The sequence below is a fragment of the Oreochromis niloticus genome, linkage group LG5 (genome assembly GCF_001858045.2).
Source record: "Oreochromis niloticus isolate F11D_XX linkage group LG5, O_niloticus_UMD_NMBU, whole genome shotgun sequence".
NCBI classification, from domain to species: domain Eukaryota; kingdom Metazoa; phylum Chordata; class Actinopteri; order Cichliformes; family Cichlidae; genus Oreochromis; species Oreochromis niloticus.
In genome coordinates, this window is record NC_031970.2 from 15869151 (window position 1) to 15888409 (window position 19259).

General features: G+C 39.9%; 2 protein-coding genes across 4 annotated transcripts in view; both read left to right on the plus strand.

Annotated features, from left to right (window-relative positions):
* il17rd (interleukin 17 receptor D) overlaps nt 1-9223 on the plus strand; it is a 33596-nt gene extending 24373 nt beyond the window's left edge. Inside the window, exons 6-17 of one of the 3 annotated variants that reach the window (XR_003220212.1) lie at nt 40-84; nt 422-573; nt 2698-2763; nt 2950-3004; nt 3916-4026; nt 4466-4650; nt 4758-4873; nt 5542-5790; nt 5874-6425; nt 6570-6847; nt 7038-7338; nt 8977-9223. Coding sequence is in view for 2 of the 3 variants with exons in the window: in XM_005453590.4 (XP_005453647.3) it covers nt 40-84; nt 422-573; nt 2698-2763; nt 2950-3004; nt 3916-4026; nt 4466-4650; nt 4758-4873; nt 5542-5790; nt 5874-6425; nt 6570-6847; nt 7038-7165 (1937 nt within the window). In the remaining variant the exon portion in view is untranslated. Of the gene's footprint in view, nt 1-39; nt 85-421; nt 574-2697; nt 2764-2949; nt 3005-3915; nt 4027-4465; nt 4651-4757; nt 4874-5541; nt 5791-5873; nt 6426-6569; nt 6848-7037 lie in introns of all 3 variants that reach the window. The other 2 variants (XM_005453591.4, XM_005453590.4) reach the window with 2 other exon arrangements.
* Nucleotides 9224-10170: 947 nt separating this feature from the next.
* Nucleotides 10171-19259, plus strand: part of arhgef3 (Rho guanine nucleotide exchange factor (GEF) 3) — a 33575-nt gene continuing 24486 nt past the window's right edge. The window contains exon 1 of the mRNA XM_013273294.3: nt 10171-10433. Within this exon, the coding sequence (XP_013128748.1) occupies nt 10399-10433 (35 nt within the window). The 5' untranslated portion in view covers nt 10171-10398. The remainder of the gene's footprint in view (nt 10434-19259) is intronic.

Below are 19259 nucleotides of genomic sequence, written 5' to 3' on the forward strand. Positions count from 1 at the left end.
GTCTGTATGTTTTGTTTTGTTTTTGTTGTTTCCCTACAGCGTGCGAAATGCTCCTCGGCTCAGACAACCTGGTCTGCAAACCATGTAAGTTCCTCAGTGTCGTCGTCATAACCAGAGCCACATGTAGGCCGACTTAGTCGGGAGCTGGTTGCACTGCCATAGCTGGACCCAGCCCCGCCTCGCTCTTACATCAGTTTATTGTGAATTAGTTTTTGCACAAACAATTTAAGTTTTCCTGTGTAGTTGAAATGGTGAGAAATGGTGGAGGTTACGGTGACCTTAAGTGGAAAAAGACAACAATGTGTTCCTACATTTCTGAAATGTTGTTGTGTTGTTTGAAAGGTTCTTCTTCTTGTACTTGTTTTATTGCAATATCTAAGAGGACGTGGGAGTTTAGAGTTCTTATTTCTTGTGTTTGCAGTCTGGACACCAAAGACACTGAACGTGTCTCAGCTCGGATCGAGCCTTCATGTGGCCTTTGATCAGGCTCCGCCCTCATTTGGTTTCCATTTCTACTACCTGTACTACAAACTGCGACCGGACGGACCCTCCAAACTGCAGCGCTGCAAACCGGTAAGATCAGCTGTGTTTAATACATTTTGACATTGATCGTCAGTTAAGTTCAGATTTATGAAAGTTTTCTAAAACCCGCCATGTTCGAGCAGGTTTTCAGTGACTTCACATGAGAAACGTGACAGTTTTTGTAATAAATACCCTAATAAATCTCCGTAAACGGATTCAAATGCAAAGGACTGTGTAGGCGAATGAACATATACTGGGTAGCAGTAGATGACAGAACCTGAGGGACTGGTATCATATTTAACCCTTTGTAATCACCTTTTGCATATCTAGACCAAACAAGTTACAACAATAATTTTTTCTGCATGCAGCCGCACTTAAATATCACGAGATCAGCTGTCCCAGCGCGCTGTTTCCTTTGGTACTGTATTGATCTGACCAGCTGTTAACAACACTTCTTAAGTTGAAATATACGTCATCTCGCTGTCAGCATGAACTGCACGTGGTTTTCCCGCAACAGCGGGGAAATTATGTCATTTTCCGAGGAGCTGTAGTATTTTTTTTCTCCAAGGCCTATCACAGATCCACTGTGGCTGCTGAAAACTGTTTAACTTTGCTCTTTGCGCATATTAGCTGGACACGTAGAACTTTGAGTGCACTACTGGAAATAGTTCATTTTGCTGTACATGGTGTGTTTCTTCAAACTGCATATGCATTTTATTTTATTTTTAATACAGTTTATAAAAACGAGTGGATCACAAAAATTTATGAACACACTCAAGCTAAATTTCCCGTTTACAGTTTTGAGGGACACACCCATGACAACTCTGTATCTAGAAAAATGTGTAAAGACATACATGTTTTATTTCACTTTTAGTAATGTATTTGGTTACTATGGACTTATTACATACACGTTATTAAACTTTTGGCTCTGTCAATATACAGCAAGTTGAATTTCTCCAAAAAATGTCAGTACAGCATGTAAAAATATGAAGATAAGCTTGGGTGGACTGTGATAGTTAAACTGGAAGAGGTTATATTGGTGCCTATTGAGTACCTGTAGACCACCAGAGATTTTCTCATGAAAGATCTTAAGTTTTGATTGGAAAGAGAGTTTAATCATTTGAGGGGAAAAAGCTTAATTAAACTGTATGGAAAATTACCAAAAATGTTTTTTCTACTTTGTTTTGGGAAGCAGATCAGCTTGTGGGTAAAATTGAATGCTGTTGTTTCCAGAGATGTATTTATTTGGATTACAGAAGAGGGTTTACTCTGTCCTTTTTTTTTTTTTTTTTTTGTTTGCCACCACAAAAAGAACTGAAATGCTTTTGTTGGTCGCTGCTGAAACCCTGTAAAGAGGTGTTTTTATTGAATTCTTTCCTTTCAATAAATACATTTGTTTGGACTTGCCTGAAAAGAACATTTGAGATTGCTGGGGATTAGATTCCTATCTGAATCTAATAGACATAGGCATCATTGGACCTTATTTTGCTTTGCTTGGTGCTTTACAGTTGAGGGGTTCGTGGCAGAGTGTGTGATGCTCTAAAACATGTGCTCTTGGGCAGATTCACACTGAAGTAGCAAGCTAGCAGTCTGTTACAAACATGTGATTGTCTCTGATTCTCCAAACTATTCTCATAGTTTCTTCTAGTATTTTCTGTGAAAATGTGTGTTGTCCCACCCCCTTCCAGCTCTATATAATGGTCTTATTTTCACTTCGCCTTCACGTGTGGCCACTGTGGAGCAGCTGTAAACACATTTTATTTGCGATGAATTTGATGTGGAAGCCTATAATTCGCCCCTAAATCTCATCCAACCACATCAAGAGTTTCTACTTGATCATGTCCGGACTGGAAGGTGGCGTGAAAAGCTTTTGTTCCAGCCTCGTCCTAACTGCATCTTCCTCGATCTCGCGCCAGCAGCTCTTTTCTTTTGTCTGTCTTCGCAGTATCAACACCATCAGGAGACATACAAACTGCACACGCACACACACACACACACACACACACACACACACACACACACACAGAGGGGAGTTTCTGTCCTTTAAGGGGTTGTGAAGAATGAAAAAATGTGTGTGTTGTCAGAAGGAGTTTGGGATTGAATCTGTAAGCTAAAATTTAATTGCAGATGTTAGTCTTTATTGAAAACTAAAGTGTCGTGTTTTACCGTTTCCAGGATGTGAATCAGCCCAGAACAACATGTATCCTCCAGGACGTCACTCCAGGGACCTACACTATAGAGGTACATGAATGTAGCACAGAGCTGAGCTTCATTTAGAGCATTCACAGCTGGTTAAACTGGTTTCTGCTGGATCCTAGTCCTCACCAAAGATGATTTATAGACCAAAAATGATCAGTTTTAAACAGTACAATCTTCTCTTCTCTTCTCTTCTCTTCTCTTCTCTTCTCTTCTCTTCTCTTCTCTCAGTTGAGAGATGACAGCAACACCACCAGGATGCACACTCAGCACCACGTCAGTCAGGGTGAGACACGCACAACCACACTGTACGCTGTATATAAAAGATGGCCACAGACACCATTTCATCTTTAGTATTGTTAGGTCTTTAGTTTGATTTACAAATACACCATTAAATAAATATTCCTACGATGACTGCACTGAAAATAATTGAGCTGAATCCACTGTGATCAGCCCACCTGTGCAACACTCCTGTTCCTGATTTACTGACAGTTTTAATCCATTTTTTTTTAAAAGCCACTGAGGGGCTGTCATAGTGAGACATTAATGACATGTTTTCAATGAATGCTCTGGTCTGGTCCATGACTCCGTATATCATCTTACCACATGCTGAGCACAAGGCATTGTCCACATTGAGGCAATAGACTACAATAAAATACAATGGCATGTTGGCAGTCAGAAAGGAGTTTGCCTCTTCACTAATTTGTCAGCTCATTAAGGATCTCTGATTTCTTTACCTTATAATAATAAATTAGCACCACCTAGTGGCTGGAGGTGTAACTACAAACCAAAATTGATTCTACACAACAAAGGGGTCCAAGGTGAATTTGAGTAAAATAAAGCTCAGCATCCCGTTTCTCCCCCGAGTTGAAAAAAGTCTGTTGGACATTAGGATGCCTCCTGGTAGCCTCCCTGTAGAAGTTTTCCTGGCACGCTCAACTAAGACGAAACCCTAACGTAGATCCAGAACCCACTGGAGAGATTATGTATCCACTGGGTCCAACGAGTCAGGATTACTCCAGGAATCAGTTCTGATTGTGTGCACACAATGAAACATCAACTTCAGTTCAGACCTAGTTAGCTCAGTCGGTGACTCTCCCCTGCCCACTACTATCATTTTTTTGTGGGAAAGAAATACTGAAATAACAGTCTGATCTAATTGCCTCAAAAATGGGTATGTTTGTTTCCATCCTCCAGTCCACTCCCCCTGGGCGGGACCTATCCGTGCCATGGCCATCACTGTGCCGCTGGTTGTCATGTCAGCATTTGCCACCCTCTTCACAGTCATGTGTCGCAAGAAGCAGCAAGGTGAGGGGAACCATGATTCATATTTTAAGGGGCTCAGTTTCTTCCCATTTTAATTTTTGTTAGTAATCATTAGTGATAGTGATCATCTGCTGTGTAAATGAGTTTCTTTCCTTTAGACAGCAACTGGTCCCAGATTTACTATCTTGAGGTCTACACTGTATATAATAACTGCTCTTGTAAACCTTTGCATTACAAAAGGATGGGAATATATAAGTGTTACTTCTTTCCACTCCTTTTCGAGCACTTGTTGTACTAGAAGACAGTATTAACTGTATTTATGCTGGGAATAAACGATCAGTCGATCAATCAATGTGACTGCACGACATCCCCGGTATCTTAATGTTTTTGTCATTAAATTCAAATGCAGGTGCAGAATTTCTGTCACCTTACTTTAAGTTTATGGCTGTATTTTAAAACAATCCTCTCTTCCCTCTTTTAGAAAACATCTACAGTCAGCTGGATGAGGAGAGCAGCGAGTCATCCAATCACAGCGCAGCACTGACCACTGAGCGGCCGTGGCCCCGCCCCAAAGTCTTCATCTGCTACTCGAACAGAGACTGTCCCAAACACACCAGTGTCATCCAGAGCTTTGCCTTCTTCCTGCAGGATTTCTGCTGCTGTGAGGTGAGAGACGATCATGAAAAAGAAAACTGAGGACCAGTAAGAGACTTAGTGAAAATAATCAGTTTGATGTTTTCTTGTTTTCTATATTCTTTTCCTCTGATGTTCAGGTTGTGTTGGACCTGTGGGAACACCTGGAGATGTGCAAAGAAGGTCAGATGTCATGGCTCAGCAGACAGCTGGACGAAGCAAACTTCATTATCACCGTCTGTTCCAAAGGCCTGCGGTACTCACCTTACCCTTCTGTTTCTATAGGAAAATAAGCAGACAATCAGATTTATTTGAATTTAGATTTCATTAGTTTGATTTGGTTTTATTTATTTTTATGCTAATTTTTATGAGTGTAAAGTATCATTTTAATTAGTCTTTGTTTTTGAAGTCTCATGTTTCCTTTTTAAATTTAACTTTAATATATTTTCTTCATATTTAATTGTATTTTTTTTAATATTACAATTGAGGTGCTGAAAGTGCCTTCAGCCGCAGTTCCTCAAATGGCCACTAGATGCCTCTAACCCTTTTTATTGAAAGTAAACATCAGAATTTGAACTGAAAAAATTAGTCAGGTGCTCAGTAGTTACTTTATGATTTAGTTTATGGTTGGCTCACAGGTTTCTAAACCTAACTGACAAGTGTGTCACCCCTCTGACCCACCTCTTTTTACAGGTGTCATGTTTTCTTCATTGTTTGTTCACTTGTTTCCATCTTTCCTTTCTTTCCTTTTGTCTTGCTTGTCTTCTTGCCATAGGCGTGTGCCTTTTCTTCTTCTTCAAAAAAATGCAAGTTTCTAAAATAGAAAAAAATGTTGAGTAAAGAGTCAACTGAAAATTTACCTTTATTCTTTTCCTTACCAGATTTTTTTCAACCCCTTTTGTCATAACTGTTGTTTTTCTGCAGCTATTACGTGGAAAAGAAGAGCCGTCGAGGGAAGACACCAGTGAGCCGCCGCGGTAATGGCAGCAGCTCTTCGATTACTGCCGTTGGTGGGGACCTTTTCATTGTGGCTGTTGCCATGATTGCTGAGAAGCTGCGGCAGGCGAAGCAAACCGAAGACAGCGGGACTCAGGAGATGAACCGATACATGGCGGTTTACTTTGACTATTCTACAGAAAGCGACATCCCCACCATGCTGAGTCTGGCTACCAGGTAGATGCAGGAACCATGAAATACCATCTTTAATGAAAATCATGAATACTTGAGCCTGATAAATAATTTTATTTCCTGTTTAGGTTCAAGCTGATGGACCAGTTGCCTCAGCTCTTCAGTCGTCTCCATTCGAGTCATTCCAGTCTGACTGATCGTGAGCAGCAGCCTCTTAACGTTTCCCGGAGGAACTATTTCAGAAGCAAGTCCGGGCGCTCACTTTACGTTTCCATCTGCAACATGCACCAGCACATCAGCCAGAACCCCGACTGGTTCGAAAAGCAGCTCGCTCCTGCAGGAGCATCCTCTACCTCCCCTGACTCCTCCTCCAAACATCCATCTCTTGCTGCTGTCCAGGCTCCGAGCCTCCCGCCAAAACCTTCCTGCTTGTCATCTCAGGCCGAGCAGAGGTTTGACTCTGGCTTGGTGCTGAATGAGGTGGTGGTGCGAATGCCATCGCTGGAGAGTGGGGAGGGTGTGACGGGGAGGAACGTACTCCAGCTGGCCCCTGGTTCCAGCCCTGATCCCAACCTTGGCCCGAGTCCCAGTTCCACCCCTGACCCCTGTCCCAGTCCTGGTGTCTGTCCCAGTCCAGACCTACCACACTCTTCTCTGTTCATGCTAGATCCCAATTCAAGGTAAAGTGTGTCACCCCTCATTTTTGTTTTCTTTTAATTTCACTGATTAACAGCAGGTAACACAGAACTATTATTATTATTATTATTATTATTATTATTGTTAATGTTATTATTCTGACTGCAGATGCTTTTTATCTGTTACAGGTCTGCTTCTGGAATATCTGGACTGTTATCCGAAGACTCTTCCTCCTCCTTGTCCTCCTCTGGTCCTTCCGTCCTCCAGGATGGCATTTCCCCTAGTCAGGGACATGCTGATGAAGGGCTTCCCCATGTTCCAGAGATTCCCCCTCCTCGTGATTCAGGCATCTATGATTCATCTGTACCTTCGTCAGAGCTTTCTATTCCCTTAATGGACGGACTGTCACATGACCAGGCAGACTCCTCCTCCCTGGCTGAGAGTGAATCATCTTTCTATGGTCTGAGTAAGGCATCAACTTCAACAGATGTTTTATAAAATATAATGCTGTTTGTTCTGTAGAAAAAGCAACATTTTAAATAACATGCATGTGCCAAATTACCCTGACTCATGTCCTTGTGTGACTTTTGCACAAAGGTAATTTATTCTTAAATGAAGATGAGCATGGTGCTCAAACTTGTCTATGTGTCTTTCAGGTGATGAAGAGGCACCCGCTGCCACACCGCTCAGCTGCAGTGCTGCCACGGTGTGCAAAGCTGAACTGCACCACCATCATCACCTCGAGCAAAATGACGTTGTTCTCACACCTGTGGCATCATTGTAGGGGTATGCCTTCAGCCAATCAAAAGAAGGCTCAGTGTGCCAACTCGGACGAAAAAGTTGTCTTTGTGAAGAAGGCGAAGCTGGAAGAACCGGAGTGGGAAACAGAAACTGAGTTCTGGAATGCTGATCTGTCATAACTATGTTAACCATTGAGTTCTAGAACACTATTCCATGGTAACTATGATAACCAGTGTGTTGTGAAACACTTGACCATAGTGACCATGGTAACCTTTGAATTCTAGAATGTTGATAAATAGCTATGATAACTATGGAACCACTGAATTCTATAACAGTATTCTTTTGTAACTGTGGTAACCACTGTGTTCTAGAACAGTATTTCCTGGTAATTGTGCCAATCACTGATTGCGAGAACACTTTGGTAATTGCAGTTCTTTTTTCTTTTTTGCCCACTGGAGGATTTTTGAAAGACTGGAACTCCAGATGTTGCCAGAGGTGACCATTTCAAACCAAAGATGGCCTCAGGCCACTGTGTACTGATTGGCAGACAGAAATGTATGACTTGATGCCTGGTACCAAAACGTGATGCTGTAAACAAACCAGCTGTTCCACTACTTTTTGATGGGAAATGCAAGATAAAGCAGAACCTGATCAAAGAGTTTACTTGCTGCCCAGGACTGTCAAAGCAGTTCTTACTTAAAGCTGCTGAATGTATAAACACCTTAAAGACATCAGTAGGCACTTTTGGACCAAACACTTCTGGGAAACTCCCTTAGAATAACTGCTCCACAGAAGTGCATACCATCAAGGACACTTTTTTTTCTTTTCAGTTTGCATTCACACCTTTGGTAAAAATGCTACCATGAAGTTTGACCCACCTGGCTGCTGGCATAGCAACAACTTATCACAATTACATAATGGAGAACACGGTAGTTGGAGCCGTTTGTTTGTTGTGTAACAGGCTGAAGAAGGAAGCAATGGCATTAGAAAGGGGACAGATATAGACTTTGCAGAGGGAAGCACCAATTCTGGGCTTTTCCAGCAACCACAGCTGTCATTGCTGCAGATAACCAAATAAATCATCCCTATTCTGTGGCCAAACATGTTATCAAGTAAACCAAAACAGTTCAGATCTGCTTTGGTTGTGGTGATTCTTGTAATTTTGTTTCCGTCTCTTTGTTTTCTCTCTGTTTTACTTATCAGTGTATACAGTCGAGACAAAACTCTAGCAAAGATTTCCCATTTCTTCTGTCACATACAGGCTGGACTTAACAGATGCTTTGTCTACTGTCTTTCATTTTTAGTAATCTCTGGCTTACATAGGTAATGTTTACTATTCCTATTTTATCATGGCAATTGCATTACTCAAAAGGTTCCTCATGCACTTTTAGTTCTTGTATTATACAAAAATGCAAAAAAGGGGGGACTGCTCCGATTAATTTGTAATATTATTTTGTATTATCATGATTTAAGACCAAATACTGAAAAGTCTTGTACTATAAGATAAAGAATTAGATGAAGCTTGTTTAAGAGATGCCTTTTTTATTTAAATGTGCCCACTTGTTTCTGGAAATACATTTACATCATAAAGAGAAACCTTCTTTAAGAGCACATCTTGTTTTGAAATACTTATGACATGGCATGCCTTATATTTGTTGACTAAGATTTATTGTCGGAGTAACAAAGTAACAGGACCACTATTATCCGATCATAAAATCTAATATTTTGTTTAAAGAAGTGACATAAATGTTAGTAAAGCTGGCTAATGTGATAAACAATGATGGAAGACTGTCATTTACGTGAACTCAAATTATTCTGCTTTTTGAGTTTTTCTTTTTAAAAATTGTTTTCTAGCTCAAGATTGTGAGTTGCTGCTGAACGCGTGAGCAAGGATTTCTGGTTCATCTGCAGGTTTGAGTTGGCTGGAAGGGACGATGTAACATTTCCTACTTGTAAATATAACTTTTATTTTTCTCTGGAAATGTCTGATATAATTTTGTATAGTTAGACTTTTATTTTAGTAAGCTACTTGTTTTTAGAAAATGTACTGTTTTATAGTACCTTTTATATAGAAAATAAAAAATCCATATTAAAAAAAAAAGTTATTTCTATTTCCTTTCTTTGTCGTGACTTCCTGCTGGGGATGATTATGAGCAAGCTTTTATTGTTGCAAAATATAATTTGGATCAAAATATGCTTTATGGCTGATAGTACTCTGTGACATGCTTCAAGCTGACTAACAGGTTTTAGTTTCTTGTGGTGAAACAAACACTCTTCCCTGATATAAAGGCCAGTGGACAGCTCTATAGTTTGTGAGCTGTGAGGCATCAAGGCTTAAATAAACAGAAGCTACTAAAACTTAGAGATCTTCTACAAACAGTCTGCTTTTATTTTCAGAATAAAAGCTTAAACCCTGGCATGGTTTAGAGATGATTAACAATTAATTTAACAAATATTTAACAATTCAGTGGGCTACATATAGTTAGCTTGGAGGAAACAAAGTATCAATTCTATTGCACTAATATCAGTCCAATACCAACTTTGCTATCGATAATAGAAATATTTGGATTATTCTGCCCACCTCTAGTTTGAACTCTTGGATATGTATGAGGTCACAGAGAGCAGATATAATATGGTCATCTTTGGCACAGAAGCTCCACCCACCTGCTGCTCAAACCTCGTTTTTAATGAGTGAGTATCATCCAGTCAGGAGAAAATTGGTGTAAAGGTGGAGGAACTAAAACAGCTTGTTTGAGAGGATTTGTGGTGCTGCAACCAAGGAGCAGAGCTTTTTTGACTGAATCATGCAAAGCTACTCTAGGATAAAAATAAGCCTGATCTGGAAATGCATAATACAACCCTATGTTAAACTTTTTGTTCTTGACAGCCTCTTTTTTTTTTTTTTTAATTTTTTTTCCCTCAATGCATTCTAAAACACATTTAATATGTTAATGTACTCGTTGTTGTAATATCTCATTTTATCTTCAAAGTCAACCATGCTTTTATTTTGAAAGCGAGGTTCGAAGGAAGACGCTGGTCAGACTCGACTGTACAGAAAAAGGAAGGATTTATCACTCTCAGGTTGTTTTCCGGCACAAATCTTCGCACTGAAGCTGGACTTTCATTTATTTTAAGAAGAAACTTTTGTTTTCACTCACTGGAAGAGCTAAACTCACTGAAACAGCTGATCCGACTGCTGTTTGCTGTTTTTGTTTTTAATCAGGTTTTTTTTTAAAGAGGGTTTGTTTTCAGCTCGTTGGGAGGAGCTGCAGTCCGATGCAGGCAGGTGATGGATGTCAGCGGGGTTCGAGGTGAGGGGAAGCTCCTCTGTGAAGTTTGAGGTGTTTTTACTGAAGTTTTTTGGTAAAGAAAATGTATTAAAAGTTTCGTGGAAAGGCATGTGATTCTAAGATTAACCCTAGCACTGCCGGTGTGTGTTTAATTATAAGGTGTTATAATGTGGAAGATTTAAAGTCAAGAGACTCTGAAGGGGCAGTCAGTCTACCAAAGAGAGAAAAAGCTGAAAGAAAGAGGTTTTTATTGCTGCTTCATGAGTCACAAGTTTGCATGAGAGGGTGACTTATAGCTTGTGCAAACACACACACATACTAGGCTCCAAGTCTATCTCTGTGAGGACCCCGAGCTTTACCCCTAAACTTAACCTGGACCTCATTCAATTCTGAGCCATAAAAGAAATCTTTCAAGCACCAAAAGACAGGATCTCTCTTTTCCCAAGCTGTAAAACTCAAGCTGGTGCTCGCAAAAAGGAATATATACCCACACACACACACACACACACACACACACACACACACACACAGTGGGTACTTCTGTCCTTGTGAGGCCCTTCCTATGATTTTAACCTGTACCACACAGTACATTTCAGATAAACAGCCTTCTGCAGACAGTTTGGTGTGAGCTGATGTTTGTTTGCTGTTTAAGTCACAGTTTTCTGATACTGTTGAATTAGCAGCTGAAGCTCTGGAGTGATGGGATTTTATAATAGTTCGTGTTAGTTTTGGTTACTTAAATGCAAAATAGCATTTGTTGAAGCTGGGGTTTACCCACGCTGCTCCAGGATGAGCTCACAAAGAACTTCCTCAGTCTTCATAAATGTTCAGTGAGGTTGAGATCATGTGATTGCAGGGAAATTCATGTTTGCTGGGACGCCTACTTTGTTTTTAAGTAGTTCTCCAAGGCTTTGATGTGTGTTTGGGGCTCATTATCCTGCTGCTGTGCGAATCCCACTCCACAAATATCAAACCAGAAGGTGGAGCGAGTCTCTGAAGGATGGAGAGCTGCTTTTCTTTGGATTCAGGCAGTGTGGATTCATAGTCCTTCTAGAAGCAAGCCTCTCTTATTTGGACAGTTATTTTAAAGTATCAGCTGAACTAACTTCTAATTTTGCTGTTCATTGGGAGCTCAAATCAAAAGTTGCTCTAAAACAAGGTTTAAAAAAAAAATCTTCTCACAAAATTATACTTCCATAACCATATTTGGTGCAGGTGTCCTACTCTGTGAGGCAGGCAGTAAATACAGCGTAGAAGTCAGCATGACTTTAAACATTTAAAATGGTAGAAGAGTATTTACGTCATTTACATAAAGTACAAACATTATATATAAATTAAAATGACTGAGTATGCAGGATCGTAGCAAAATCACTGATGAAAAAATGTCACTTTATTGCTGCAGTGAGAGATTATTTTAATTGCCTGGATGCTACTTCATCTATATAAATACAGGATAATTTATCACCTTTCAGTAACTTCAAAATCATAACTAGCTAACACTTTTAGATAAAAGTTATAGAGTACAAACTGAAATATTCGTGTAGCGTAGAAATATTTAAATAAACTCAAAGTACTTGAGATATGTTCCACCACGGTCATTTCCATGCTCTCATCCAGTGGGAATTTTAAGATTAAGACAGTATATCATTGGAAAATTTTACCCACTGGTGATCTCTAACTGGCATTCTTCATACTGTATTGTTTCTTCTTCTTTTGGGTGCTCCCTTTATAGGTAGTCACAGCAGATCATCTGCCTTTGTCTCACCTTATCCCTAGCATCCCCTTCTTCACTACATCCATGAGTCTTCTCTTGGTCTTCCTCTTCTTCCTCTGATTGGTAGCTCTGCCTTCAACATTTCCACTACCCCTCCTCTGCACATGTAGAAAACTCATTTCACTCACTCGCTTCAGCCTGAGTGGTGCCTCTGATGTTCTCATTTATAACCTTGTCCAATCTAGTCACTCCGCCGAAAATCTTAACATCTTCAGCTCGGCGTCCTATCTTTTGGTCATTGCCATTGTGTCCAAACCATACATCATAGCAGGCCTCACTCACTTGTCTTGTAAACCTTCCCTTTCTTTCCTGCTGCCATCATTCTGTCACAGCTGCTCCACACTGCCTGCACTCGCTTCTACATCTCTCTTGTGCACTGTCCATTGCTTTGGATGGTTGATCTCAGGTATTCCTCACAGCTTCACGGTTACTTCACTGTTTCATCTGCCTCCCACTCATTCACACACATGTATTTTGCTTTGTTTCTGCTTAATTTCAGTCCTTTTCTTCTTTATAGAGCAAGCCTCTGTGCAGAGGATACATCAGATACCTTTCTGGAAGTTTCTCTCAGCACTACAGCTGTACTTTCACACTCTTCTTGTAACTCTTGTCTACCACTTAAAGCCTGTGTCAGCTCCCCCCGAACTCTGTGCAGCCTTTTTCCTTCTTCCTTCTTCAGCCTCTGTCTTCACTCACTTCCTCTTCTTGATTTCCAAAGTAATCATACAGACTGTTATCCAGTGCTGTTTTGCTGCATTCTCCCCTGACACCACCTCGCAGTCTCCTATGTCTCTAAATGGCACTTTCTGCATAAGCTGTTATCCACTTTTGTGCACCTTCCTCCATTCTTTTACATCAATTGATGTTCCTCCCTCTTCTTAAGCACATATTTGCCATTTCCATCCTTTTTCAAAATCCATCACCATTTGTGTTTCTTCTCATCACCTCCTCATCACCTATGGTCCCTTTGCTTTTATGTCAATTAAAGTCTACCTTAATCAGCAGCCTTTCTCTGCTGACATCCAACCTGTGGCTCATGTTGACTGCCAACGTTCAACATCACCCCTTCTATTTAAAAGGTTAAAAGGGAGTTTTTCCTTCCCACTGTCGCCAAACTGCTTGCTCATAGGGGGTCATATGATTGTTGGGTTTTTCTCTGTATGTATTATTGTAGGGTCTACCTTACAATATAAAGCGCCTTGAGGAGACTGTTGTTGTGATTTGGCGCTGTATAAATAAAACTGAATTGAAATTGAACTGAATATTTCAAGCCTCACACTTGTGATCCTGTCTGGCATTCTCTTCACCTCCACAGCACTGCTCATATACATTTCCTTGAAGATTGCCCCTACTCTCTTCCTCTTCCTATCTATACCATAATAGAACAGCTTAAATCTGCCTTCAGTGCTCCTGACCTTGCTTCACTTCCACTTAGTCTCCTGTACACACAATATATCCATATATATCAGCCTACTCTCATCTCCACACTCATGCCTTTCCTTCTCTCTCACTGCCTCCTGACATGCCTTCCCCCCTCTCCTGTTGCTTTCCTTCAGCCAACAGTACCACAGTTTCCACAAGCTCCTTGTTGGCGAACAGCACCAGAGGCAGTCATTGTTAACCCGACTAATCCAATATGGAAATGCCATTTTTTATGAGCCACATGTTCAATTCGGCAAAGATTTTGGGCCGGATGCCTTTCTTGATGCAACCCTTTCCATTTATCTGAACTTGGGACCGGCAGTAGGAGTACAGTGGCTTGTGGCCCCCTCGTGGCTGGGTTCATCATATACTGTATTTAAAAGATGGATGTAGCTACTGTGATCATTTGTAAATAACAGCATTAACATTATTTGCTGTTGTACAAACACCACACCTTGAAATCTTGTCCTGCTGAATAAAAAGACATTGAAAGACCTTCCATACACAAGTTTTTAGATGGAACGCCACCTCCACACACAAAGTTTTAGTAACCAAGCATGCAGTAAATACAACCTGCATTTCTTTTGTGGGACAGGCAAATTCTGCTTGTATGCAGGAATTCTGCCTTCGGGGCTTCAGTAATGTTAAGAAACATAAAGAGATGTGTTCTGTAGTTACTTGCACGTGTAGTAACTCAAGTTTCTCCACATTTCAGCGGTCCACAAAAGGCTGATTGTCAAATGAATTAACTGCTGCTTTGATACTTGTTTTCACAACATTGGTAATTGGTATGTAATATTAGTCACAGTTCTCCTGTGTTGTTTGAATACCACTAACTTCTACTCCTCAGATGAAGCTTTCAATGATTTCTCCGAAGCTCATACAGACCGAAAACTTTCTGTCCGTATACAAAGACAAATGCACCCCAGCTGCATTTGTATGGTGAAAGCTGAACATTTAGACAATGACTGATTACTCCCGTTAAGCTGCTAATTATGGAGCTCATGGGATGTAGATCTGCTGATGTAATTTAGAAATAAATTCTGTAGATAAAATTAGGATATAATAATGATACAACTGGCACCTGGGCACTTGTGAGAGCCTTCCCATTCCAGAAGTTGGACTAACAAATCAAAAGAGATGTTAAAGAGGATGTGTAGATGCAGTTTGTGTCTTCGCAGATGGCGTTTTTTTTCTTTTTAGTGCTTGAAATTCTGATCATTTTGCATCTTTTTAAAACAATTTTCCCCCAGCTTTTTTACTTCTTATAATGGTCTATTTGTTGGCTTCTGTATTCATGGTTCCCATATAGTAAGATTTTACTTTTAGGTAATAAAGGCTAAATTTGGTCACCTTTTAAAAATTCATTTAATCCTTTATTTTTTTTCATAGGATTGTTTGTACTTGTTGAAAAAGGGATGAATGAGATTATGTCAGTGCAGTCCTACTTGTGCAACCCTTTCAGCTCTGGTTCAGTCCAACAGAGAGAAATTTCTGACTCGTTGTATAGAAATTTAGAAATGTTCGGCAGATTGGTGTTAGCAGGTAGTTTGCGGTGAGTTTATCAGCTGTCTACCTAAAAGAGGCTGAGGCTGTGTAATTTATTTTAACCGCTTTTGCTATGTCTGAAATGCTTCTCAAGAGTCATAAAACAGATGATGAACTGGGTGTGGGGAGTTAATCTCTGGAGGAATGTGGTTCTGCTGCTTTCAAGGGACAATGCAAGATGTTGTTCAGGTGTCATTTTTTTCTGTCGTTTAGACATAAATGTTCCTACCCAGACTGCACGCCGCTCTGCTGGCTTCATGAGACGTTTTTGTGCCTGAGCTGTGTGTTGTGATTTGCAGTGCTGACGGAAGTGGAAGCAGCACAAAGAATGAAAGATTTCCTTAATGGTTTGACATTTGAGATTGATACCACTTTATGGAGTTCTCCTAAATAATCCACTGATTTGCAGATAGTTTCATATCTGCATTTTTATTAATGATGATAACCTGGTGTGTCAGGCTGGATGTAGTGAACAGAACAATGTAAAACTCCAAAATGTCTCCCACAGTCAAGGTTAGTCTCACTACAGCTAGCCTCTCCTTGAGCATAGCAGCTTTTTTTGTCTGAAAACTGAATGTTTGCTGCGAAAGAGATATTAAAAACAGATGAGGAGGTAAAAGATTTACCAGGAGAACAGGGAGGGAAAGACTGGAGGAGCGGGTAGCCAAACAAACCTCTGATCTCCTCTGCAGGAGAGTTCAACCACGTCGCCTCCCTGTTGGGGAAAAAAAGTGAGTTTAAAACATTTTAAGGTTTAAGGTTAGAGTAAGGGTTATAGTACATGTATTTAAGTCGGCGTAATGTCCTCTGAAGTGATGGAAACAGAACTCTGTGTGTGCAAGTGTGCGTGCGTGTGCATGTGTGTGAGTTCATCCAGGATGGGATGGTTTGCACTGTTGGAAAAAGCCCTGCAACTCCCAGGAATGAATGAGTCACACACATAAAGGCACAGACACACACACACTTTAGAGCTATGATGAGACAGAAATACTTTGTTTGTTTTTTTTGCTTATTGATTAAAAAAAACAAAACAAATACTGATGCCTGGTAGCATCTGTATCTTCAGATCCATCCATGTCATTGTTATAAAATCGTCATAAAACACAATGAAGAAGCAACAGAAAACTGAGAAGAAGCAGCGATCGCTGAACCGTCTCCCACCATACACTGTGTGTGAACACATTCGCATCTTATTGTTTTACAGCTGTTCACTGTTTTCCAGTTCCTCCTCCTGGCATTTATTTTATAGCTCCAACCAAACCCTTACATCAAAGCAGGAGAGGTGGAGCAGTTGCGCCTCTTTATGGTGTTGCGTTAGAAACTTTTGAAATAAAGACGGAGCTTAAAGTAATTCACAGCACAGTACAGGGATTGCTTTCTCCTCTAAATATTTGTGCACATTTTATTTTATTATAAGGCTCAAAGAATAGTTATTACAATCAAATATTCCCTTTTTAAAGTACAACATAATTTTGACATATGGGCAATGCACCGCTTTTGGATTTTGTGCATGCATAAAATCTGCTGTGAATGTTCAAAGGATAGCAATAAAGGACGTTCAGCCTCAGTAGTTAGGTTAGATTTTATTTTATTTTTTTTTAATTTACAGTCTGACAAAAACAGAGCAGTATGCACTGCCAGCTGTGCTGAAATACACAACTTTAAGGAAAGGCAATGGCTCAAACCTGTTTCATCCTCTAAAACAGTGTTTCAAAATGCTGCACCATCCAGCAAACATGCATACATAATTATTATAGTATATAGTAACTGCCTAAAACAGTGAATGAGATTTTAATTTATGATATCAGTATTTTGTAGGCTTTGTCTCAGATGCCAGATGATAGGAATTATTACAGAGTTACACATCAAAGTCTCTGATTGTTAGGGAAGGGGATCACTTATAATGAGGGGGGGGGATTATCACATTTTTCTGTGGATCCAACCACAATGAACAACTAGCGCAGATGGTCTACCATCTAAAGAAAAAAGAGGGGGAAAAAACTGTGCAGCCCTCAGCCCGAGTGCGTCATCTGTTGGGAGAAGTTGGCACAGGGTTATGGCATAATGAGACAAAGATGTCATTCCCAGCTGGTCATTGTTCAACACAAAGGGTTACTGGTGAGTGGGACGTATTTAAACCCAAACAAGGATCTTCTCCTAACAGTTTTAGTACTTAAATCTAGACAGCGAGTGAAAATCAAAGTAAAAAAAGCAGGTCAAACCAAGTGCAAAAACATTAAAGTCCAAGCAGGCTCATAAACCTGATATTTACGCCACCACCAGCCTCCAAAGCTTCCTAATGTGGTCATTGTGTGAGACACGGTCAGCATCTGACAAGACAGGATTATATGAGACATCCTGATGAAGTTATTTTTCAATAATAAAGTGGATTGATACTCATACATGCATACAAGGCCAAAGTTTCGAATAGTGAGGTCAGCATAACCGAAGTAATTTATGTGTTTGCGAAGGGGAGCGAACTAGAGGAAAGTCAGTTTACAGCAGCTTATTTCAGACCAAAGTCTTTTAAGAATGATTATTATACTGATCTGTGAATCATACAAAGCTGCTCTTGTTTTCTCAAACCAGTCTGTATTTTTCAGTGTGAAACAAGTTCTGGAGCAACTTTGTTTGGCTATAACTTCATTTATTGTCATAATTGTTTATCAGTGAGCCACACAGGCCTTACATAAGCCTAATTCTTAAGGTAGAACTGACTTAAAGTGAGTTCTACCTTAAGTAAGAAACATCCAATCAGAGAACTCCTGAGCAGTTACCGTGCCGCTGACAGCAGAGGGAAGGTAGACACTGAAGTCACAGACACAGTTAGGAGCTTCCTGGGGTGAGAGGCCAGGAAACAGAGCAGGACTGCTGTCACTCTCTGTGTCACACAGCCAGAATAGGGAGAGGCTCTAATGATGTAACATGTTTGTCTCTGGCTTTCTGTGTCCTCTCTGTCTGCTCGTTCTTCTGCAGCTTCACCAGCATTCATAAGCCTTTTGTTCAGATTAGAAATGATGAATATGCTATTAACAGTAAATAAAAGTGGATGCCTCTTGGTGATGCTGAAGTTGACTTTTGCTACAATTTGTCTTATTTTGTTGAATCTCTATTGTGTCTCTAATTTTTGCACAGTCAGTTGCAGGACTTGCAGAAGCCCAGGTTGGAAGGAAGCTGTCAGGTTATTAGGACAGGAAACACACTTGCAGTTTCACACCAGTTATTTCCACATACATATGTGGAAACATACATACATACATAGATATACACCATATTTCACTTTTTTGTCAGTTTAGCGGAGCTGCTTTATAGTCATCCAAGTGTACAGTCTACAAACTAAATGTGACAGTTACAGTTGTTACTGTTGCTGAAAGTTTCACTACTTAAACAAATAATCTGTGCACCTTAAAAGTCTGATATCCATAATAAAAACAAATGAAGTGCAAATATCCTGTATTTTCTTTAAAAGTCACGATGTCAGCTTCTCATACACATAAATGAAGTGAAGGTTTTTTAACTCTGATGGATGCTAAGACATGCCAGAGTGCCTTCATCCCCTCATCTGTTCAAAATTCTTAAGATTTGAAGGTTAGTAAGGAATTTAATCAAACTTACACAAACTTTTCACCTAAAAGATCTTCACACAAATTTTGCACTGGGTAAAAGGTTGTGGGTGTAGTGACCTTGAGAAACCACCTGGGGGAGCTCTGCCCACTTCATATTTTACACACCTTTAATTGCTTGCTAACTTTACTCATCGCGACAATCTGCAAAGTTAAAAAGTCAAACCTTAAAGAAATTAACTTCCTTTTTAACCAAGTATGAAAATGAGTTTTCACTTAATCTGCTTAAAAACTGCTCACATTTTAATTTCCGTAGTTTTAATTTTAAAAACTTTTTAAAATCCTACTGAATTTAAAATGTGTGTAAGAGGTCTTTTTTCAGTAATTTTAATTTTGATGATTTTTTTCATTTATGCAAAAGTCAAAATTATAAATTCAGAGGCCATGTTTAGAACTTAAAATAAATAAAGCAGTAACTGAAAAACACATTGAAAATCTTTTTTTTCTTCTTTCAGTTATTGTTTGAGGTAACAGCATGTT